Genomic DNA, 22618 nt, shown 5'->3' on the forward strand with positions numbered 1-22618 from the left:
GCAAAAGATGCAAATGAAAGTGCAAAGAGGGAAAAGAAACCAGAAGGCCAAGAGACAGGCAAGTGAACAGAGCAGATGGATTTAGCAGACTTGGTGTGCATTTGCTGTCTGCATTTTGTGTGGAAATCTATATTCTGTCACTGCAGCAGAGTAGATTGTAATGAAACAGAACTGCTGAGGTGTCAACATCACAGGTGCTGGCTTTTGAAAACAACCAAAACAGAAAGCAAAACTCTGAAAAAACCCACATTGAGGAGTACAAAGAAAATGCTGGGTGATGTTTTTAAGTAAACACAGCCTCTCTGCTTTTCACTGCTCTCTGGGTGCTGGAGGGCAGATAAACAGCGTGAATCTTGCTGAAGTGGGCTGAAAAGCAAAGGCTGGCAGCAGGCGGATGCAGGGTGTGTGTGCCCCCGACCCCGGGCTGGCGGAAGGGTTCTCCACGTGTTTTGAGGAACTGCAGCCAACGGATCCCTCCCCTGGGTGTTCTGGGAGGGCTTGGCCAACATGTGAGAAAGGGAGGGGAGAGTTTGAAAACAACCCAGCCAGCGCTAAGGGAGGAAGAGAGCTGGGAAGTGACCTGCTCGCCTCTCTCCCAGCAGTTTGCTCCAGGTGGGAGGGCAGGAGGGGAAGGAATCCCTGCAGTTCCTGCGTGGCGAGGCACGGCGTGGCACAGTGGAGCTCGCAGTTCAGGTAAACGTGGGCTGCAGGCGGACACACCACAGCTTGTGTGGGAGCTCAGCACTGGTCAGGAACTGGGTCTGGTTTGGTTTTTTCGTTTTGTTTTTTTTTTTCTTTTTCTTTCTTTCTTTTTTTTTTTTTTTTCCCTGAGTTTGAGTGATAGATGGGAAAGGGGGGAGTGGGATTCTGCCTCTTGTTTTTATGGGCATTGAGTGCTGCTCATACCACCAGGGAGGGAAGCAGGGAAGGAGCAAGCTGCTCCCGACAGCCTGGAGATTAGTATGCAATGGACTATGTCTTTTAAATAGTAAGGTTTTGAGGCAAAAAAGGCAAAATGGAGATATCTTCGAGTAGTCTGCTTGATACAACAGGAAGATGCAAGTAATCTTGCATGCACATCAGTCCTTTTTCAGGTCATAGTGTTTTAGAAATCAGAAAGTTCGTACTGTCAAAACTAGACAAGATTTTTAGTGTTTGATAACCAGGCTGCTAATAGAGACATGCAGCAGAAGAAAGGAAAAACGCTGTTTCCTTGTCTGGAAAAGTGCTGGTTGGTTCAGGAGTTTTCCTCTTTTGATTTAATCAAATAGCTTTGGGGCCTTTGGAAGTGATCCAGCCCTAAATATTACAAGAAAATCCTCCTGCAATTTTACTGAATGCTTTAAAACAGGTAGTAGCAACGGGCAGGATGCACTGAAGTGTTATTTTGTGGCATCTTCTCTTGCGCGGGTTCCTGTTACAGTATCATCTCTCTGTCATCTCTCCTGGCTGCAGAATCTTTCAGTTCATCTGCTGTCTTGCTGTGGGGAAGCTGAATTCCACTATCTTTGTTAATGGATAGATTCTATTTTCCACATCTCAATGATGATGCTGTAGCATCACCCGCTAGGCAGCGAATGTGCAAAGAGAAAAGTAGGAATTATTTTTTGATTGATGAGAGAAACAATATATTTTCAGGCTGCCCCTTATATGAAGAAAGGCTTATGTGAGCATGCCAAACTGTCCTGCCTGGAACATGGCTGGAACCCAGAGTTATCATGAACAAGAAAGATTTTCTTTCTATCATGTCTGGTGGGGGAAGTGTTTATCACTAAAAATACAGCAATCATGCTGCACAGTCCTTTAAAAGATCACTGTTGTTTTGGTTCTTAAACTTCCTTCTGATGATTCATGCCGAGCGGGGCCAATAAGTGAACTCAGCAGCTCTTACACAAGGGAAGTTTGGCTGCAGTTCAGACTGATTTGGGGTAGAAATACATTGGAATGATATGTTAAAAAAAAAAAAAAAACCACCAAAACCAACAAAAGTCAAATCGTAATGTTGCAATTCCCTCGCTGGCAGCTGAAGAACCCTGTGGTGTTGTGCACTGAGGGAGAATGGCTGCTCAGGGCTCCCAGGACTGCAAAGGGAGAACAACGGCTGACGGAGTCGTTAGGAGGGGCCGAGCAGAGGCAATAAAGAGCACTTGATAATAAAACAGGCTGTCACCTGTAATCAGGTGCCTTGCCTTAGGCACTGTGTATAGAATAAAGAAGGTTACTGCAAATTAATCTGAGGTAGAAAATCTGTGAGCGGTGGATGGTACGCACGGTTTGGTTATCAGCGTGTGTTAGCAGCTTTTCCTGACAGATCCCACAAAAAAGCCATCGGCTCTGGGGCAGCCGTGGTGCTCCTGGGCAGCCCCTGTGACGCCCGCATAGAGGATGGGCAGAGAGGTGCTGTGTGACTGGAAAGGGCCCGAATCTTCCCCCTCCCCCGTTAGCAACCCGGAGACGAGGCGATACACCGATTTTCTCGTGGTTTTGTTTAAAATTTAGCAAATATTGATTTTTCACAGTAGGAGCACACGCTACCGAGCGGCTAAGCTCTGTGCAAGCAGGGCAGTTGCACAGGGAACCCCGCTGAGCACACCCCCCCCATCCCGCTCTCCATACGAGCGGCCCTTCCCTTCCCGCCCCCACACCGACGCGGCCGAGATGGCTCCCCCCGCGCGCCGTCCGTTTCCTTTCCAGTGTGCCGATGCTCCACCCACTCGCCTCCTTTTCTGCTCGCCGATTGGCTGCGGCGGCGGGCGGGAGTCAGCCAATCGGCGGCGCCGCTCTCCGCCGTGTCGCTGGGGGGAAGAAAACAAAAACAAGTAGAGACGGGGCGCGCGCGGCCTGGGGGCGGGGCCGGGCCGAGCCGAGCCGAGCCGAGCCGAGTGCCGCCGAACCGAGCCGAGCCGCTGGCGGTAACGGTTCCTCCTCGGCGTGAGGGGGCTCGGCAGGCTGCCCGCCGGGTATCCGGTGCCGCGGTGAGGAGCGGCTCCCCACTGAGGTAACCCCTCGCTAAGGGGGCGGCGGGAGGCCGTGAGGCGGCGCTGGGCCTGCGGCGCGGGGCGGTCCGGCAGCGGCCGGAGGCTGTGAGTGCTGTGAGGGCGGTTTGCGCGGGAGGGAGGTGCTGAGCAGCTCCGCGTGGCGTAACGCGGCGAGATACAGACGGATTTTATCCGTACGGTGATAAAACCGACGTGCTGAAATTGGAGCGGGACAGAGCCCGGGCTGGGAGGAGGCGTTGCGGGGCTGAGGGCGGTCGGCATGGCAACGGGGATGGTGGAGCTCGGTTATTCCACGTCCTAGTTACAGACAAAGCGGGGTGCTGCGTCCCGGCGGCACGGCGTACGGGGGCTATGCTGACTGTTATGCTACCATATGGGGAGGATTTCAGTTAGGGCTCCGTGAGGAAAAAGTATGCCTCTGCCTCGAAGGTAGAGCGTTGTTACTAACGGTGAATGCCTTCCTCTTGATGGTTGTTTAATGCAGGCTTTGTGTCTTGTCTGCTTTTTACAAGAGGTGGACCAACAGATGGAACATTCCACTAGGAGGGACAAAACTGTTCTTACGAGGTAATTTGCTCCGGTTAGATTGAAGTCTGCTCAAGGAGGCTTGCGGTCAGCAGTGACTGGGAACGCTGGGAACTCCTGAGTGATCAACTGAGGTAAGTTGGGAGCGTATTTACTTAAAAAACTGTGGGCTGGGGAGGACTTCATAGTCCATTAAGTTGATAACTGTTGAGACAGATGTTGAGAAATAACCAGATCACAAGAGCTCAGCGCTGTGCTCTAAAACGGTTACTTTATTTTCAACGGTCTGGGCTGAATCATGAGCAGTTAATAGTTCTGTGGTAGGAAAGTGGGCACGAGGGGGAAAACAAGGAAAGAAAAGCGGAAGGGAGGGATGTCATTTGGTGTCACATTCTGATGGCTCAACTGTAAGCAGTTTTTAGGGTAGCAAAAGGTAAGAAAGGGAAAGAAGTGCATCTGAATTCTTGGGAGATGGACACGTGCCAATGCTATTTGCAGTGCTAAATGGTGATTAGTGAAAATCTTGCAGGTAAAAAGGTGTGTGGGGATTCACTAATTTTGTGTATGTAAAGATGGATGGTGATCCTTTTCACAGTTACCTGTGGTGATTTGTTGAATAGCAGCTGCTAGGAAGAGAGAGTAACAGAAAAAAGAGAAGTGTTGGGCTGCATCCCTTGCTGATTGGCACAGAAGCTTGTGAAAATTTGATAGCTGTACATCAACATAGTGTAAAATGTGAAAACTGTGTTCCTGAAAGGAGCAATTAAAAATGTCTTGTTTTCTAAAGGTTTGTCTGAACTTGATAAAGTGGTATCATTTTATCACTGTACTTCAACCTGGGGTCTGTTTGTCTTATAGATGCAATTACAACATTAATGTTGTATGCTAATATAGATAACTGCTCTGCAGAAGTGAACAGTCTCGAGTTGATAGAGATGACTTATCAACTTAAGAAAGCTGCATATGGAGGGTTTTTATCCTAAACGTAATGGCTTTTATCCTGGTTCCACCTCTGTAAGCAGCAGAACTGACAAGTGCTAAGACATCAAGGCTTAAATAGACGTGTTTAAGGGTGGTGCTTTCTCATGTTACATCTTCTACCTTCCCAGGAATTTTTCAGTGGATACTGGTAGTTAATTATAACTTAAAAAACATTTATTTTTGTAGGTGAAGCTTTCGCAGCTCTTTATTCCTTCAGAAGTTAGTCTAGTGCTTTTCTTCCCCCTAAGCTTCTCCATTTTTGCTTAGGCCTTGAAGGGAAATCGTTAAGACTACATTTCATTGCCAGTTCTGTTCAGCAGCTATGGAAATAGAAAAGCAGCATGCTTACGTTAGCACAGTAGGTAAGTAATGTATTCAGTATTCTTTCTACCTAAAATTGCTTATCTGATCTGAGCTGTTCTCTGTTGTAAATTGCATTTCTTGTTAATTTTTTAATAATACTACTTATATATATATATCTTCATCACATATTTACAGAACTGTTATTTCACCTGTGTATTACAATATCCTGCTTGATGATGTTCATTTTGAACCTTCTTTAAAAGCAATCAGACATTTAACATATCTCTAATAAGTTGCTGGATAGTGACTCTGGACTACTTGTATGATATTTCAGTCGTGCAAATTTGAAGACAAAAGTAAATTCAAATGTGCAATATGAAGGTACATTTAAGAGGTGCAGGTTCAGCCTTACCTTTCTGTCTAGCTTAAGATTAGAAGAAAGGCTTGGCTAAAGTGAGCTGCAGTGGGAAAACGTTACTGAACGCATGTTACTCTGTCTTGAAATTGATGACTTTGTCCATATAAAAAGTGCTATATTATGCTTAGTCCAATTAATGCAATTTCAAGTTGTGATGATCTGCACTGATCTTTCTATACCAATGAGTTTTTGTAGGTTTTAAATGATTTTTAGAAAAAAATACATATAGGTTAAGATGATATGTGACACAGCTGAAGTTGCATCGTTTTTCCTATGAACTCCTACTTTAAACCAGAATCAGTTCGCTGTAGTAGGTTGCTTTTCAGCATTTTAGAATTATATTTGGGTGGTAGAGAAGAAGCTGTGAGATATCTGAACTGATCTAATTTGGTCAGATGAAACTTGTGGGTAGGGAAATATTTGCTGAGTGTTCTTTTTGATACTTCTTGCTGCAGAGTACCTCAGATTTTAAATGGTTTAATAGCAGATTAACAAGAACAATTTGGATAACTTTTTAGTACATGGCAAGCAAAGCCTTAAAGTGTGCAGGACATGTTGTTGCTTGTATGTCTGTGTATAGATGATATCATGCCACAATGAGAAGTTGAAAAAATGCACATCATTTGATGTATACATTTTATAAAAAATGATTTTTTAAAAATAAAAGTATTCAAAATTAGTATAAGTTTAATCTGTTTTCTCCAGAGTAATGAGGTAACTAATAGTGAGGGGCAGTAGGTCACAGTGTTGTAGAGAAAGAGGCTGCAGCTCCAAGTTGTATACTGCTATATTAAATAAGAAATATAATACAGTGTGCAATTTTAAGTCACGTAGGCTGCAAAGGATTGCATTTAGTCTCAAATGTGAGATCAGGAGGGTGTGTGGAGACTGTCCTGTAGCCTCACTTCTTTCCTTAGGAGTCAGAGCAAGGAGTGACTTGTTTTCATTAATTGGTGACCATTTCCTTTGAAAACTGAGGGAGAATGAAGTGATCAGTGAAGCGTGGGGTCTAAACCGGAGAAAGGAATGGGAGGCTGGGCTGGGTTTACGGTTCAATTATCTGAGATGAGCTGGTTCTGAGGAGGGCTCCCTGGGGAATTCACGGAAGGAAACCTGTTCTCTTCAGTTTTGCTTTTTTGCCCTGTGCTAGCTTTATGCAAATCTCTCATTGTAGTATTAAAATATGAGACAAACTGAGAATGCTTGTTGTGGGAATGTTTTTCTGTACAGGGTGCGTGGTTTTTCTCTTTTTAGCTTGCTGCAAGCTTAAAGGGAATACTTGGTGGGAGTAGAAGCTTATACAAGAGTGCCTGCATTACTGTTCGGCTGTAGCATTCACAGCTGTGTGCTCCTGAGCGGTGGTTCTTTGCTCGTGAAGGAGGCAGTTGCATCACGCTGTCATCATTTTGTAGTGCAGCATCCTCTTTGATATGGATATGCACTCTGAGCTTAGAAGTATTTTATTAGTGTACTTTGCTTTCAAAATCCATTGTCATGAGCCTATTTTGAAATGAGAAAATAGAATTCTGGAGCTATTGTCAAGTGGACATTTTTAATTAGAATGGATTGGAATGGTAAAATAATATATTCAGCTACGTTCAAATCACAGTTTAAAATATTCTCCATATTGTGGGTTTATGGCTGTGAACGTTTCTGTGAAGCAGGTTTGGCGCAGCTGGAAAAGCAGCTCCTGTGTGCCTCATCAGTGTGCATCCTTGGGCTGTGGCTGGAAGTTATATCTGTGAGTCTTCTGATTGCAAGAAAAGGAGGCTGCGTAACAGCTTAGGTTGTTGCCTTTGTGTGTGTCTTCTAATTCACACTGGAATATAAAGCAGGTCTTCAATTGCTTTTCTTTATTATTATGTATTATTCATCTTCATGAGTTGAGGAAGATGAAGAAATTACAAAGACTTTGGCACTTAAAACGTTCTACTGATCCATAGAGTTTGTGTGGGAAGATTCTTTGTGAATTAAGACCTTAATACACGTATAAAATTTGGATCTGACTTCACAAAGGAGTGACATTATTGCACTTCAGTTGCTCTGAAACATTTATGGGTGTTGTAAGAGGGATTTTTTCATTCTACAGAGGGTGTTTTAAAAGGAGACCAAGCTAGTTAGTTAACTGTTACATATGACTGCAGTGAGGAATAAAACATGGTGACTTTTAGAAACAGTCTTCACTTAGCAGACAATAAGGAACAATCTCTAGGGAAGTGAGATCATGCTGTTTCAGAACATTTATTCGGAGTCTTTGTTTTCAAACTCTCCAAGTTTTGTATTAAACTGCTTTTTTTTCTTTCTTCAAAAACAGAAATTAAAGCAGTCTCATACACAGGCTCTTGTGTGTCTGTCATTGATTTTGCAGACGGTGAGCTATGTTTGAAGTTCCTCGAATGAGAGGAATGTTGGTTGATGATTTGTGGTGGCCATTCAGTTAATGGCACTGAGTTCTTACAAAATTCACTGCATGGACAGTTGTTTTTTTCCAAAACAAGCACTGAGTGGGTGGAGTGATAACCAGTCACATAGATCTTATGCACTGTGGAATTCTGATAAATAGTTTAACAAGGGTGGAGTTTTCTGTGGTTTATCTATTTATAAATGGTTTATTCGTTTGCTTTCCAGCTATTAACACAAGCTCTGTTTAGATTGTGGGTAGTGTAGGGGGATAAGGAACTCTTTATTACTGTGATGTGTGGACACGTCTAAATAAAACATCACCATTTATCTGTTGGAAGTAAGAGTACTATATAATGATGTAGTCCATTTTAAATGCAGCGTGTTATGGTATCTTAACATAAACCAGTTCTAAACAATAACAGATTTTTCACTTTGTTTTCTTTTTAAGAAGTGGAGAATCTGAGTGATGCTCTGTTCTCCGGTGATGAAGAAAATGGTGGGTCTGAGGAACGAAAGACTGAAATCAATGGCAATTGGATTCCTGCAACTTCAATTACTGAAGCCAAAATAAATGCTAAAGCAAAGAGGCGGTTGAGGAAGAATTCTTCAAGAGATTCTGGGAGAGGAGACTCTGTTAGTGAGAATGGAGAGACGCAGAAGGCTGGGCTGGTTGTACCAACAAGCCCTAAGGGGAAAGTGCTGGACAGACGCTCCCGCTCTGGGAAAGGAAGAGGTCTTCCAAAGAAAGGTTGGTGTGGTTTGTTGATGAGAGTACCAGGATAAAGATTCTGTCCAGAATGTAGTGGTGGTGGTTTTATTGAGAATTGTATTCAGAACACACGGTCTTTGTGCAGGCACTTGGTTCTTTGTTAGGTAGTGGCAATAGGAGTTAGTTGTAGGTGGAATCTTACCAGGAAAAAAATGTGTGTATTGTTAAATAACTTCAGACTTTAAGTATCTTTTATTAGTAAACTGAATACTGTTGTGGTCAAGTGGTTCACAGAACTGTTAACAGTGTAAACTGAGGGCTTGACCGTATTTAAAAGTACGGTTGTTTCAACCTTCAGTAATTCTTGTGCACTTCTGTGTGCACTGCTTTTAATATCTTAGTGGAAAGTAATGAAAAGACTAGTTGCTGAACATGTCATACAAATGCTTCTGCCACTTTCAGCATATGTTGCCAGAGTCAATGGCTACAAGCACACCTGTGAGTGAAAGAATGTTGGGTTGTGTTCCAAGTCTTGTTTGTAAACTGTCTGTCCTGGCTTCATTTCTTACTGTTCTGCATTTTGCCAGGTGGAGCAGGTGGTAAGGGAGTCTGGGGAACACCAGGTCAAGTGTATGATGTGGAAGAAGTAGATATTAAGGATCCTAATTACGATGATGACCAGGTAGGCAAACAAACTTCTTTGCTCAGTGCTTGTTTTGATTTTATATTAATTAAAATTACTGTGATGCTCATATTAATAAATGCTTAACCTCCTAAGTTATATGGATGTTTGGCTGGCTTAATACTCTTGTTTGTTTGTTTGTTTGAGAATGGATTATTGACTTAAAGAAGACTGGTGTAGAAGTGTTGCAGTATTTAGTATGCACAGATCTTACACCCAAACCCTCCTTCTGTGCCTGACTAGACAGTGTGTTTTTCCCAGGTGTGTTCTTCTCTTGCAGGTTTTCATGGAGGTGAATGTTGCAGTGCTGCTCCGAGTTGCAAGCAGGCACTGTGTTAAAGTGCAACACGGACTGCAGCTGGGAGTTTAGCTCATGATGTTATTTTCTAGGGATTTCTCTCTTCTTTGTATCTCCAACACTGGGGATACAATATCTTGTATCTTCTTGGTACAAACACTTAAAGGAGTGTGAAGTTGAGGACCTGGATTTTCTGTTTATTTACATATATTTATTTAGGATATGTTGTGGAAGATTCTGCTTTACAGCTATGTAAACACCAACAAAAAGAAAGCAATTTCCTCACTAATTTTTTTATCAGATTAAATCTCTGAGATTACAGGCACAGATTAGTGATGTCTCTGTGACAGATGCATTTGTGAGACCATAAATAAAGCCTGTGTAACAACAGCAGAGTGATGGTGGTGAACTTTGAGCTGTAGCTTTTTGCTGTAGCCGTAACTGCTGAGATGCTCTGTGGGTATGTTAGAATCACTTCTTCCACCAATTCATCACAGATGAGCTGGTAGCTATTGAAAATGAAGTTGATGATTGCATAAAATAAATTTGTATGAAAATTGAGAATTGCATTAAACTCCTGCTTAGCTTTTCTAAGATTGTAAACAAATGATATGATAGAAGAGTAGGCTTTTGGATTTCTGCTGTAATTCTTGGTCCTAGAATATTTCTTAAGTATCAGTTGGAAATTTCTTTGAAACGTCAGCAATCTGTAATATTGCTCTGAATGTTCTGTAGTCTGTGAGGAACTGAATCATAGTGGGGAGTCCTGGCAGTGCTAGAACTCTTCAGGACCTGTTGCTGCATAACATTTTCCTCTTAGGGAATAACTTGACTTATAGATGTTCTGGAAGTGCTTTTCTCTGTCTGCCAGATCTGTACCATGCTATCACCTGTCTGATCACGAAGGCCCTCTGGGGAAGAGGGCAAACAAGCAGGCTGGCAGGGACAGAAGTGTCAGTTGCAGGGAGGGTTGCCAGAAGTTTAATCTTGTGGACCTGATACCTGTGGGGCTGGGGTAGGAGTTTCTGTCACCCTCCCTTGAGTACCAGAGTACTTGATTCTGTGTTCACATGGTGTCAGAAGAATGCTAGGAACAGATTGTGGAGTATTTACTGTCATTTAACAGTGAATTCAGTTAACACTAAACTCAAAGTACAAGAAGTATGACTTTTAGCCAGCATTGTCCACACTTCAACCATAGAGACATAATCTGATATTTTCTGGTGGAACACTGGCTATGAGGACTAAAGCATTAGAGGTGTAGATTGTGTTTTGATGCTGTTAGCACTTTATAAAAATCTTTGTTTTTGTTTCCTTTTGAAATAGGAGAATTGTGTCTATGAAACAGTAGTTTTACCTCTGGATGAAAGAGCATTTGAAAAAACTTTAACACCGATCATACAGGAATATTTTGAACATGGAGATACTAATGAGGTTTCGGTATGTCATGTGCTTTACACTTATTTTAAGGGGCAAACTCACAGTGCACAAGTGAGTCCCGAGTGCTAGCTGTAAATGAATGTTTGCCAGAAAAGTGCATAGGAATGCCTTAGCAGTTAATTCATTACATAGGTAGAAGCACGTATGTAATTGTGGAAATATCTGTTAATAACGTACATTTCTATAATGGTGAGATCTTAATCTGTTCTGTTTTACAAATTTTATTTTAGGAGATGCTGAAGGATTTAAACCTCGGTGAAATGAAATACAGTGTGCCAGTGCTGGCTGTTTCCTTGGCACTAGAGGGGAAGGCCAGTCACAGGGAGATGACATCTAAGCTTATCTCCGACCTTTGTGGGACAGTAGTAAGCAAAACTGATGTGGAAAAGTCATTTGACAGACTGCTTAAAGATCTGCCTGAATTAGTGTTGGATTCTCCCAGGGCACCACAGGTATATTGACAGATTTTTATGTTGGTCATCAAAAGTTTTTCTTTTTAAATTGTCCTAAAATTAATCAAGCAAAATGAAGTAAGACTGTATTTTGAAACATAGCTATGGAGAATCTTCCAGTTTGTAATCCCTGTATCCAGTTTCCCAGGCTATGCTTTGAGATAAAAATAAATAAAATCTGAAAACCAAGCATATTACACTTGTCTACTTAAAACTGTTTTCAGGTTCAACTTTTACTTAAAAATGCTTCTGTTTTGTTGTAGTTGGTGGGCCAGTTTATTGCTAGAGCTGTTGGAGATGGGATTCTGAGCAGTACTTACATAGATGGCTACAAAGGCACTGTGGATTGCATCCAAGCTCGGTAAGTTTCTTGAGGTCTATAGCTGTGGTTTTCTATTTCAAGTGCCTAAGAAAATCAGGAATTTGGGACTTGGGGACAAACCATTTGGTTCTCAGAGTTCATTTCTAATTTTAAGCGATCAAAAACGCACAGTCTGCAATAACAACAAAGCCCAGATTTGCTCAGGTCAGCTAAGAAACGCTGGAAGCGCCTTGAAAACTTATTGATACGTTTTAGGTCAGTTTGTTGGGTTTGTTGTCCCACTGAAGTTTGAATGGGGAGCCTGAGCTGAAACAAGAAGTGGTTATAAAAGGTTTTGCCTTTAGGAAAAGTTTTAATGTGGCTAATGAGTCACAGCGTCAGCGCAGCTGCTTTAAAGATGTTGTGAAACACACAAGGGATGAAGTGTTTTGCCTCATAAAGGTTTCAAGTTTGTGCAGTATGTTTTCCTAGAATGTGGCACTTTATTCATCAATAAATGTTTTCAGTTCCAGGGTGAGATGTTTCAAGGAACATCAGAGAGTAGAGACGCTGTAATAATTAACCATGGTTTTTTTTTTATTGTTTGTTCTCCCATAAGTGTTTCAGACTTGGATAATGAGGTGCTGAGCTCCTAAAACTTAGAAAAGTTCCATTTGTTATGCTGCATACTTCTAGGAAGAAGGCCAGTGCTGAGTTGCCTAATTTGGGGGTTAAAGTTGTGAAAATTGATACATGTTACACAAGTTTCTCTTGTGGCATGAAGGATTTTAGCCTGTATATTCCACATCTGGGATGTTTTGCTGCCACTGCCATTTTTTGGCCAGTCTTTGCTGCCTGTTAAATCTCAGTGAATAGCTGTTTTTTCACTAGCATTAATATGAGCATTGGGAGATAACTGGACCTTCTTTAGCTGGATAGTGCTTAACTGGATCTGCCATTTCTTCTTTTGCTCACCTACTTTAGTTTTTCATCTCTTTGCAACTACATATTTGCCTTCTGAAGTACTGTTTTGGCTTGAACTCTAAAGTTCCACAATTTCATAGATAGCAAATCCATTTCAGCATGAAAGTCACTTCTGTTTTGAGATGTAGCTGCCAAGCTGCATCCTTGGAGCAGTCCAGCTACAATTCATCTCTGGAAAAGAAACTGTTCTTTCCTTTGGAGCACTTCAGGTTCTGCATTCATGATTCAGCCTTACTGCCTTTGCAGGATTCTCCGCTGTCCTGAGTTCAGTATAACCAACAGTGTAAAGGTGGTGTGACCTCTTCCCAGACAGGATCACTTTGACTGAAGAGAAGTGATAGATGTGGTGGGGGGGGGGTTGCTGTGGATGTTACAGGTGTCTTTCACTGAAGTTTCCTAACTTCCTAAAACACTACCTTTACTTTCTAGAGCTGCACTGGACCGAGCTACCGTGTTGCTGAGTGTGACAAAGGGTGGAAATCGCATAGACAACGTGTGGGGCTCAGGAGGTGGCCAGCAGTCTGTGAAACACCTTGTTAAAGAGGTAGCTGACTTCTACAAATCTCTTCTCTCCAGAGTTTATTCTTAAAGCTTATCTTGTTTGGGATGGAGCAGAGAAATACACATATCCTGCAGCTAAATGATGTTTGGTGTCATTTATTAAAAAAATGTTCTTATTTCAGTTTGTTTTATACAAAGTAGGTTTTGAAAATTGATGATCATTTTGTAGGTAGACGTGGCTATCCTTAGTGACCAGTGGTGGAAACATACTGGCTCATATTCTGCATTGCAAGTGCACAGCTATTCTTGGTTTATTAGAGTTTATAGTACAAAATGGTGAGGTAATTTTAGATTACAAAATAAGTATATTTTTTGGTGTCAGTGACAAAAAGCACCAATGACTTGAAAATAAACGAGGCTGGAAGGATTGTGAACACTTAGAGATTTGTTCTATGAAGTAGGCGGAAGGTTTAAAATAGTCATGATGTAATCTCTTTTGTGAGTGTAGCAGATGATAAAGAATTCAGGCATTAAGATAAACTGACATCACTTACAGCAAAGTTTTTAGTGCTAGCACATCTATATTATGCTACAGAGAGAGGTATTTGGCTTACATTGTGTTTCAGGTTGCTGTTCATGCCTCAACTTAATTACATTTACTAGAACTCTAGCTGCAGGTTTCAGGAGCTGGCTTGCTACTAGGTTGATCACAGATCACCAAACCAGTTGACAGCTTTTAAATCTTGTACCTAACTAGTGATGGGTTTTTTGTTTGTTTTAAAATGCAATAGATTGATATGCTGCTGAAAGAGTACTTGCTTTCTGGAGACCTGCTGGAAGCTGAACGTTGCCTTCAGGAACTGGAAGTACCCCATTTTCACCACGAACTTGTATATGAGGTAAGGAGAAACGAGTCCCTTTAATGACTGCCAGTAACACCAACAGGTTTTGTTTTGATGTGGGTATGCATGCAGCTGGAATTTGAAGCTCCGTTGCAAGTTTTGATGTTATTTAAATAAATTGTTTCATGTAAAGTTTATGTGCTCACTTGTGCGTAGTGCAACAAGCTGCTGGTCCCTCTGGGAAGATCCAGAATTACTTTTTCTTTGTTGGGTTCAGACAGACATCTGACAAATAAGAGCCTAGCTTGCTTTCTGCTGAGGAATACCAGCAAAAGCCCCAGGTTGTATTGGAGTTTATTTCCTTTTAAATACACATTACAACAGATTTCAGACATCTGGGTATGCTAACAGGTGTTACCTGTTTTTGATAAGTTATAGTTTCCTTTTCAGTGTGGAACTGTTCCATCTAAGTACATGTAGAAGGTTGAGATAATTCAGAACCACACTATATGAGAAAGAACTCTGCTGTATCTAGTAGTTGAAATGGTTGTTTACCAAGAAAGCCAAACACTCAAAGTCTATAAAATTATCTTTTCAATAAATTGACTCCTTATTCTAGGATAGAAAGTATTCTAGAATAGAAAGCAGACACCTTTTGTTGATGGGGTTTGTGGAGACTGGTACATTTTAAACTTAGGAGTCCTTTTTCTAAAATCCTAGATACAAAATTAATTGTCATCAGTGCTGCAGCAACCATGCAGATACAGCTATATACCCCTCAAACTAGGCAGTGCTCTTTACTGTCTAGTCCTTTCTCTTTTTTCATACCTTTTATCTTTATGCAAATAACTTTTTATCAGGCTTTCCTTTCAAATAATAATATCCTGGAATTGGGACTGCTTGTAGCAAATGGGCTTTCTCCCAGAAAACACACAGTATTGCATTCACTCTTTTTTGCACTTTGGTGTGCTTACACAACATGTACTCGTACCACTATTTTCTTTTTAGTTAAAAAACCTTGCATTATTTGTTTTAGGCAATTGTGATGGTTTTGGAGTCAACTGGAGAAAAGACCTTTAAAATGATGCTGGATTTGCTGAAATCTCTCTCGAGGTCTTCTGTCATTACTATGGACCAAATGAAAAGAGTAAGAATGGCATTTAAAGAACGCTGGGCAAGATCTTCAAGTAGCTTCTATTTTCTTTTAAATGCTATTTGTAATTTATTGCATCTCTCATTGAGATGTGTGGCCTTCACTCTGTCTACAGGGCAGAGCAATTAATCCTTCTTCCTCGTGTTACTAGCAGCTAGGCTATCGTATGCAGTCTGCACTGTCTGGATTTCTGACTTTTTCAGAAGCTGAAATACTCAGCTAGCGTATTCATATAGATACGTCGTTGTGTAACACCAGCTCTTGGAACTGGCTGGTATTACACCTTGCTTTGCCACTAATTTGCAGGTATTCTGCTTTCAGTTTGTTGAAACTGCTTAAAGAATACATGAAATTGCATTAAAAAGAAGTCATCTAAACATGCAAAAAGATGTTTAGAAAATTGTAATTCTAGACCAACCAAATCGTTATTTGCATTCTTAAACTACAGGGCTATGAACGAGTTTACTGTGAAATACCAGACATTAACCTGGATGTGCCACACTCCTATTCTGTGCTTGAGCGGTTTGTAGAGGAATGTTTTCAGGCTGGAATCATCTCCAAACCACTGAGAGACGTCTGTCCTTCAAGGTACTTGTTTTATTACAAAGAGGTGCTGGCACTCAGTTTGAAAGCAGGATCTTACAACCTGGGTATGACAGGCTGGTACAGAGACTAGGGAAGGTGGAGGAATAAAAAGAGCAGGGTGGATACGTATCTGAGGGAAGTAAGCCTCTGCTGGAATCCCCGGCAGTGTGCTTATGTGCTGCAGCAGATGAAGGCCTGCCTCTGCTCTCAGTTTTGCTCATTTGCTTGGCAGAGGTCAGCGCAGTACTGAGCTGGAAGATGCAGGTGTTTTAATGATCCATGCAGACAAACCTGGAGGGGAAAAAAAACAAACGTTTTAAAACAGTTTAAACACTGTAAACTGAATTGAGTTCCAGGATTAGACAACCAATTGTAATGTTTTTGTCACAAAGCAACAAGGCATTTATGTGGCAAAATCTCTACATACCCAATTTAAAAGAAAGAAAAAAAGACAACCATGAGATGCACACATACTGTAGTGTTCTCTGCTTTATTATTGTTTTACTGTAACTAATCAGTATTCTGTATTTTCAGTCAGAATAAAACCTGTAAGTTTCATTTCTTATGGGGAATTTGTAAAAGTTTAAACTTGATGCTAAAACTATTCATGATTTCACGGATCAGAAATGCTGTCAGATATTTTCCAGTTTGTCTGTACCTCACTATCAGCAGGGTTTGGTAGGGCTGAAAGTCGTTGCTGCGACAAAAACTGGATTATACTGCAACTTTCATCAATATATTGAGGTATTTTGAGCTTGTATTTCAGTTTGGGGAAGAAAAATGTCATTTGCAGGCTTTCAAGCTAGCAGCTTTTGGAAGTGTGAATGGTAATGTTAAACGTTAAAAGGTAAGGGAAATAGAAATTTGAAAAGCCTGATAACTTTAGATGTAGGATTCAGATGCCTTAGTTTACTAGTGATCAAGACTGTCATTTTGCTCAATCTTATACACCTCACACTTGACTCTCAGGACCAAGAGAAGATGACAGATGACTTCACAATGACAGATGAGCAAAAGAGGTGATGCTACTGTACACTTGCTGAAAAAATACTTTCTACTTTTTTTACAGGGGCAGGAAGCGTTTTGTGAGTGAAGGAGATGGAGGCCAGCTTAAACTAGAAAGCTACTGAATGTTGGAACCAACTGCTGAAGCCTTAGAAGTTGAAAGGGAAAAAAGATAGGTATCTATATATATATATACAAACACACAGGCCTCTTTGGCACGTGTGCATGTATGTATGTATATGCATATATTATATACCAAATTTCTAAGAGTTGCTTAGCACAGTTCATATTTTTTTAAGAGCACGTGTTTTGGGTACAGATCATTTTTTTTAAAAATAGTTTTATAAATTTCAGAAAGAAAAGTTCTTTCTTTGGGCATCCAGTAGACCAACTGGCCACTCTGTTGTGGTGGTGCCTTCAGATAAGCTATCTTTTTGTAAGTGCCATGTTTATGACCTATCATTCCATGTTTGCATCCACGTCTGACTGCCGCTGTTTCTTTCAAGGACAGTGTTTTCATTGTAAAATCCCTGATTTATACAGAGCTTTCTAGAAGGGTCAGGTTAAGCCGCTGTGATCCCCTTCGTTGCTGCTGCTGAAATATTGTGCTTTGGGAGGAAAAATAGCTGTTTCTTTGTCTTAAAGAGCCCAAGAAAAGAGAGCTGGGTCATTGGACAAGTTCACCTGTTCCACTGGTCGGTTTTAGGTGTTCCAGCCAGCACGTACCAAACCAGTCCTTTTTTCTATGTAACTGGAAAAGTGAAAAATTCTGGTAAAAACATATTAAAAATATTTTTTGTGAAGCTCTCCTTCCTGCCTTTTGCTTTTACTGTGTTCAAATCTCTGAAGTGTGTGCACTGCACAGCACTTCTATCACCAACCTTTTGTATATTACAATAGGTAGTGAGTACAGAATGACGGACAGTCCTGAGGGGGACCACAAGGTGAGTCCGACTGCTGGCTCTGCAGGCGATCACGCCACGTTCAAGCCGCGTTTCTAAGAGCAGCTCCGTGCTGTGCCATGCCGTGCCCGCTGCCCTGGAGGCAGAGCCTCTCTCTACCCGCCCCTGCCCGGCCGCAGCTCTGTGCCGTTCCCTGGGGCTCTGTCGCTGCCGTCGCAGAGCAGCAGAGCTCGGCGCTGCCCCTCCGCTCCCTGGGAGCAGCTGAAGGCTGAAGTAGTTAAACTAACGGTACGAACGTACGGTGCGCTATTAACAAGCCTTTTATCGCAGTGCCGCTGTTCCCTCTCGGTGCTGCACCGCGGCCTCAGGCCGTTGAAGCCGCCGGGGCGCAGCTGCGCCTCTGCGGGAGGAAAGCCGCCTCCTCGGGCCCCGCGCGTCCGTTCGCAGTGCAACCGTGAGGGAAGAACGAGACGAAAGGAGGCTCCGGGCCGCTCGGCCGGTACCTGGCGCCCCGCCTAGGGCTGCGGCTGGGGGCCCGCAGTGCCCTCGGGCGGCCGCGACGCCTCCATGGCCGCGCGCTGCAGCTGCTCCAGCCTCTCCAGCGACACCGATTTGAGGGGCAGCACCTTCGGCTTGCACAGCACCATGCCGGCCGTGTCCTCCACCGACAGCTGCCCTGCGAAGGAGACAGAGCAGCGCGTCAGCCGCCTCGCGGCGGTGCCCGTGGCCGCATCCCGCCCGCCGGCCGTACCTTGTTTGGGCAGCACCTCCCGGAACGGGCCCTTACCCTCCGGCATGGCGGCTTCCGCCCGCCCGCACATGCGCCGGGCTGCCCGGAAAGCCACAAATCCCGTCATGCGCCGCGCCCGCACGCAGGGCATGCTGGGGCTTGTAGTTCTTACAGGGGAGAGAAAGGCGTCGGCCGCCCACCTCCGCGGTGGGCGCTGGAGGGGGAAGCAGGTGGTTCTGCAGTGCGGCGCCATGCCGGCTGGCTCGGCTGCGGCCGGCCTGCCTGAGTGCGTGCACTTGGCGTGGCCGCGAGGCACGGGGATCGCTGCTTTTCATAAAAAGCCAGCGGGTACCGATCGACGGGTGGGCTCTGTCCGGTCTGACGCGTTCCCGAGTTCGTCTCCGGGCAGCGCCTCAGGGTTCGTGGGGTGAATCATGCTGCTGGTTAGAAGGTAAACGCCGGTAAAAGCCTCGAAGGTTGAGGGCATAAATGCAGCCAAACCAGCCCGGCCGGTGCGCCGGGATCCCCCAGCAGAGCGCGGATTTGCATTTCCGAGGCTCCCTCCCGCTGCTCTGCAGCAGCTCGGCGCACAGCCGTTCGGCTCACAGCCGGACGGGCCCGGCCCACCTTCCGGAGCTGCTGTACCCCAGCTCTCGCTAGTGAGGTTGCCTGTGTTCCCACACGCGCTGTTTGTGTTGGCCGTGGGTTACCTCGAGGGTCTGCAGGTAACAAAGTTTTCACAATTAAGGCGGTGAGGCAGTGGCACAGGTTGCCCGAAGAGGCGGCGTGTCCCACCCGTGCAGACGGCCAGGGTCGGGCTGGATGGGGCTCTGTGCACTGATGGAGCTGTAGGTGTCCCTGTTCAGTGCAGGGGGCTGGACCCGATGGCCTTTAAAGCTCCCTTCCAAATCCAGCTTCTTACGATTCTGTGATGATTTCTGTGCTGGCCGTGTGCTTCCCTCTGCTGTCTGCTATGGAACCTAAGGCACTCTAGGGTCTACGGTAAGACCTGGGATAAACCTTTAACTTCCAGTAAGCAGAATTCTCTGACAGTTATTTAAAGCCTGTCTGCATTGTTCCAGAACTATTTCCTTTTTCCTCTAAGGCAACCTACAGTAGGAAACTGACGGTCCCTCAGGTAGCCAGCTTTCACTTCTCTTGAAGTCTTGCCTGCTCGTTGCATTTGGGGCCAGCAGAGCAACCTGCAGAGGCTGAAAATGGGTCCCCGACTTCCTGGCTTTTGTGGAGTCAGCCAAAGATAACACTTTTGGTTTGGTTTCAGACGGCCCAGAAGCGGGCCGCTTCTGTTGTGATTCATGCGTTCCACTTGCAGGTCAAAAGATTGGCATTGGTGAGACTGCAAAATGGATGTGCTTGCTTTGGACATCCTTCTGTACCCTTTGAAGTGCGCAGAAGTGTTCTCACTGATTTCAGTGGGAAAAGCAGGCTCTCTGGTGTGCCAATTAGTATTTCCTACTGATTGGAAGGGAAAGGATGAGGGACTGGGGTCTAATTTATGAAAATTGTGAATGTTTGCAGCCCACGCCGTTTTGCACATCACATACAATTTGTAGATCAGTGACTTGGTAGTTTGCTTTAACAGATCCATCTAACATCTTAACTCTGGTTAAAAATGAGTGGAAAAGACAGCCTGTTATGAATGAAAATTGTGTGCTGTGAAACCAACAGTTACTCCTGTGGTAACAAATATGGTCTGTGGAGAAACAGAAAACGAACTGAAAGCAAGACGTTGAAATCAAATTGTGGGATAGGTTTTTTGACGTTGCGGATGACCATGAGGATCGGCATCTGTAGCAACCAGAGCCCATCTCAGTCGTGCAGGGAGTCGCTTTGTAAATGCAGTTTTCCTGCCAACGAGGTTTGTTTGCTTGGTGATAAGAAACAATGGTCAACTCGATGTGCTACTTAAGCATTTTAGTGCTTGAGAAGAGGAATCTAGATTTGTGCTAAACCTATTTTCTTAGTCAAATGCCGACTTGGCAGCCTGTCTGGAAAGCTGGTAGCACTGAGACAGAGTGATTATGAGGATTGTTTTCGGCGGTCTCTGGTAAGTCTGCTTTTAAGAAACTTCTTTCTTTAAGGAAAATGCAGTTCTTCAGGATTGGAAGAACTGCATGAGAGAGAGGCACGGGCATTGCTGGGTGCTCAGGGTCATATTTTTCAAGGTGCCTGAAAAGCAGTGATGGTTTTTGCTTTGAATAACACTAGTGTTCATCCACTAGAGTGATATTAGCTGCAATTAACCGATATTCCAGTTATATATGAAGGACTCTGTTTTTGTTCTGCTAAGGAAAGCATAGTTATATTGGTTTAAGTTTGTTTATTCCATTTCCTATGGATCTGGGGGTTGTTGTACTCTGATACATACTCTTTTTCTTATGGTAGCAAGACGTGCTTGCAGTGGGATGGCACGATCGGTTGTGACCTTGGGGGGCACCCAGGTCTGAAGTTGTGCCCTCACTATGTGCTGAGAGCTGGCCTTGGGGTGAAGCCAGATGGTGTCTGACACTGCGTGAGTAGGCTTCCAGAGGGAGACAACGCACTCTAGGTTCCATCCTTTTTTACTGGTGTTGCAAACAAGTTATTCTTGTACTCTGCAGAAAGCCTCACGACCACAAAACCAGCAATTATTGTATAAATGATAAGCTTGTTTTCCTCCTCCTCTACCCAGATATTCTGAGTGCGACAGACAGCAGAGATGTGCATTGCTGGAATACAGAGTTTCATAATGTGGCAGTCACTTGCTGCATGTGCCACTGCATACATAAGACAACATTTATTTTAAGTACTGAGAAACATTCTAAGTAGAAGAAAAAAGCATTTAGGTGAAGCCAGTCCCATTTGTTTACAAGTCTTGGTTTTTGCCTTCATACATTTTAAATGCTTTTCATTTGTATTCTGATTTTTTGAGCCTTTCAAGATCGTGTTTTCCTTTTTTTTTTCTTTTTTTTTTCTTTCCATGCAACAAGAAAGTCTGGATTGAGTCCTTTAAAAAGGAAAATCTGGTTGAGCGTCCCATATAACCATGCAACCCCAGACAAAGGGTGTTTTAAAAAAAAAAACACTCAAGATGAGAATTGCTCACCTTGAGAGCAGTTTTCAGCTCTGAGTTTAAGTAATTTAAGTAAATACTTTGTTGACAGTTTAAGAAGCTTTTAACAACACCTATCTCTGTTTGCTTTTCAGGGAGGTCTCTTTCCTACTTTTATGAACATTTAGAGCTTGTTTCACCTCTATATGTGCTGATGAAGTCAGAAACGTAGTGTACCAGCATGACTAACGTGTGTTGAATAATGCATACAAATGCTTTCAGAAATGCATGCACAGATTTCATGCAGTTGTTCCCTTAAGCTGCTGAGCAGTAGGGAGGGTGCAGAGCCGTCCTCAGGGCAGCAGGAGGAGGTGGGCTGGCATCCTGGGAGGAGCAGAAAACCTCTGTGATTCCCTGAGGAAATCATAAATGCCTTCAAGGCCTTAAGCTTGGTAGCCTGATGTTTAATCCTATGCTTGTTTTTGGAATGCTGTTAACGTATAAATGATTTCTTCTAGTTCAGGCTGCTGAATATACTCATTTTAAATTCGTTGCTGTTTGTTGCAGCGCTGTTCTCAAGCTGTACACATCAAGACAAGGAGGAGACATCCTTCCTCAGCTCAAAGGTTCTGTCTCTCCCTGCTATGGATGCAAGTACAAGTGCCTGGCCATACGCTCCTCAGGGTGCACAGACAGCTTTCTGACCAGCTGCTCTCTCTGTTCTATCCCTACCAATAACATCCAGGGAAAGCAGAGGCTAACTGCTGTCCTGTGGCTGTGTAAGAGTCCCGCTCTGGGCTCCCAGGCTAGGTGCTCCAGAATGGCATTTCTAGGAGGTTACTGCTCCACTTGTGAGGTTTCAATCGCTTAAGTCTTTGGCCTTGTGCCTTGAAGTGCCAGCAGAGACATGCTGTAATTGCCCGTAAACGCACCTTCTGTCATATCATTGTTTAATTATTCCAGCTTCTCACCGCCACGCACTGCTTAGTGTCTCTCCTGCTATCTTTATTTAATTGAGTGGAAAAAGTCTGAGACTTGTGCTTCACTTACGTCACTTTGTATTTATCCAGCATCACTGGATCCTGCTTTGAAGTCCCAGCTTTTGTATGCAGAAGTCAGTCTTCTATACAGAAAAAATAACGTCCATGTCAAAAGCGTATGTTAGAAATAGAATCAATATTTTAACATATGGTAAACTCTGGCCATAAAGCTCTTAACACAGTCCAATGATTGTATTATTATCCTTTGAAACTTGGCTCTGCCCCTGAGAAACAAGAAAGGGAAAGAAAACTCTCGAATAACCAAGCCCTTGTCCTCACAGTGCAGGACTGTTCTCAGTCTGTCGCTTTGTCT

The 22618-nt window shown here is 43.4% G+C and overlaps 3 protein-coding genes across 8 annotated transcripts in view; 2 read left to right on the top strand and 1 right to left on the bottom strand.

Annotated features, from left to right (window-relative positions):
- Window positions 1-507: 507 nt before the first annotated feature.
- On the top strand, window positions 508-17384 carry PDCD4 (programmed cell death 4). Of its 3 annotated transcripts, none has more exons than XM_010714704.4 (13): window positions 508-693; window positions 3512-3658; window positions 4773-4867; window positions 8078-8377; window positions 8926-9020; window positions 10645-10758; window positions 10989-11210; window positions 11474-11571; window positions 12925-13039; window positions 13788-13895; window positions 14875-14985; window positions 15440-15579; window positions 16646-17384. In XM_010714704.4, the coding sequence occupies exons 3-13, from the start codon at window positions 4828-4830 to the stop codon at window positions 16704-16706; spliced, it is 1404 nt and encodes a 467-aa protein (XP_010713006.1). In that variant the 5' UTR covers window positions 508-693; window positions 3512-3658; window positions 4773-4827; the 3' UTR covers window positions 16707-17384. The 3 variants fall into 3 exon arrangements, with proteins under 3 accessions (XP_010713006.1, XP_085085974.1, XP_085085975.1); XM_085229848.1 differs by lacking the exon at window positions 508-693 and adding an exon at window positions 2804-3083; XM_085229849.1 differs by lacking the exon at window positions 508-693 and adding an exon at window positions 2804-2998 and having other exon boundaries at window positions 3514-3658.
- BBIP1 (BBSome interacting protein 1) lies at window positions 15569-18466 on the bottom strand. 3 transcript variants are annotated; one of them, XR_014884873.1, is made up of 4 exons: window positions 18235-18466; window positions 17987-18159; window positions 17266-17332; window positions 15569-15867 (listed from the first exon to the last, which is right to left on the bottom strand). XR_014884873.1 is itself a non-coding variant. In XM_010714758.3 (3 exons), the coding sequence occupies exons 1-2, from the start codon at window positions 18362-18364 to the stop codon at window positions 17999-18001; spliced, it is 291 nt and encodes a 96-aa protein (XP_010713060.3). In that variant the 5' UTR covers window positions 18365-18389; the 3' UTR covers window positions 15569-15867; window positions 17987-17998. The 3 variants fall into 3 exon arrangements, 2 of the variants coding, with proteins under 2 accessions (XP_010713060.3, XP_085085976.1); XM_010714758.3 differs by lacking the exon at window positions 17266-17332 and having other exon boundaries at window positions 18235-18389; XM_085229850.1 differs by lacking the exon at window positions 15569-15867 and having other exon boundaries at window positions 16746-17332.
- A 59-nt stretch (window positions 18467-18525) lies between these two features.
- The window catches only part of SHOC2 (SHOC2 leucine rich repeat scaffold protein), a 68692-nt gene continuing 64599 nt past the window's right edge, over window positions 18526-22618 (top strand). The window contains exon 1 of one of the 2 annotated variants that reach the window (XM_085229847.1): window positions 18526-18664. The gene's annotated coding sequence lies outside the window, so the exon portion shown is untranslated. Of the gene's footprint in view, window positions 18665-20149; window positions 20282-22618 lie in introns of those variants that run through there. The other variant, XM_085229845.1, reaches the window with a different exon arrangement.

This window comes from Meleagris gallopavo, chromosome 8 (assembly GCF_905368555.1).
Source record: "Meleagris gallopavo chromosome 8, MGAL_WU_HG_1.1, whole genome shotgun sequence".
Taxonomy (NCBI): Eukaryota; Metazoa; Chordata; class Aves; order Galliformes; family Phasianidae; genus Meleagris; species Meleagris gallopavo.

Coding starts and splice junctions, on each gene's coding strand:
- PDCD4 (XM_010714704.4), top strand. CDS start 4,828: ATGGAAATAGAAAAGCAGCATGCTTACGTTAGCACAGTAG. Junction 4,868..8,077: donor TGCTTACGTTAGCACAGTAG/GTAAGTAATGTA, acceptor TTTCTTTTTAAG/AAGTGGAGAATCTGAGTGAT. Junction 11,572..12,924: donor GTGGATTGCATCCAAGCTCG/GTAAGTTTCTTG, acceptor TTTACTTTCTAG/AGCTGCACTGGACCGAGCTA.
- BBIP1 (XM_085229850.1), bottom strand. CDS start 18,466: ATGGCGCCGCACTGCAGAACCACCTGCTTCCCCCTCCAGCGCCCACCG. Junction 18,160..18,234: donor GGAGGTGCTGCCCAAACAAG/GTACGGCCGGCG, acceptor TCTCCTTCGCAG/GGCAGCTGTCGGTGGAGGAC.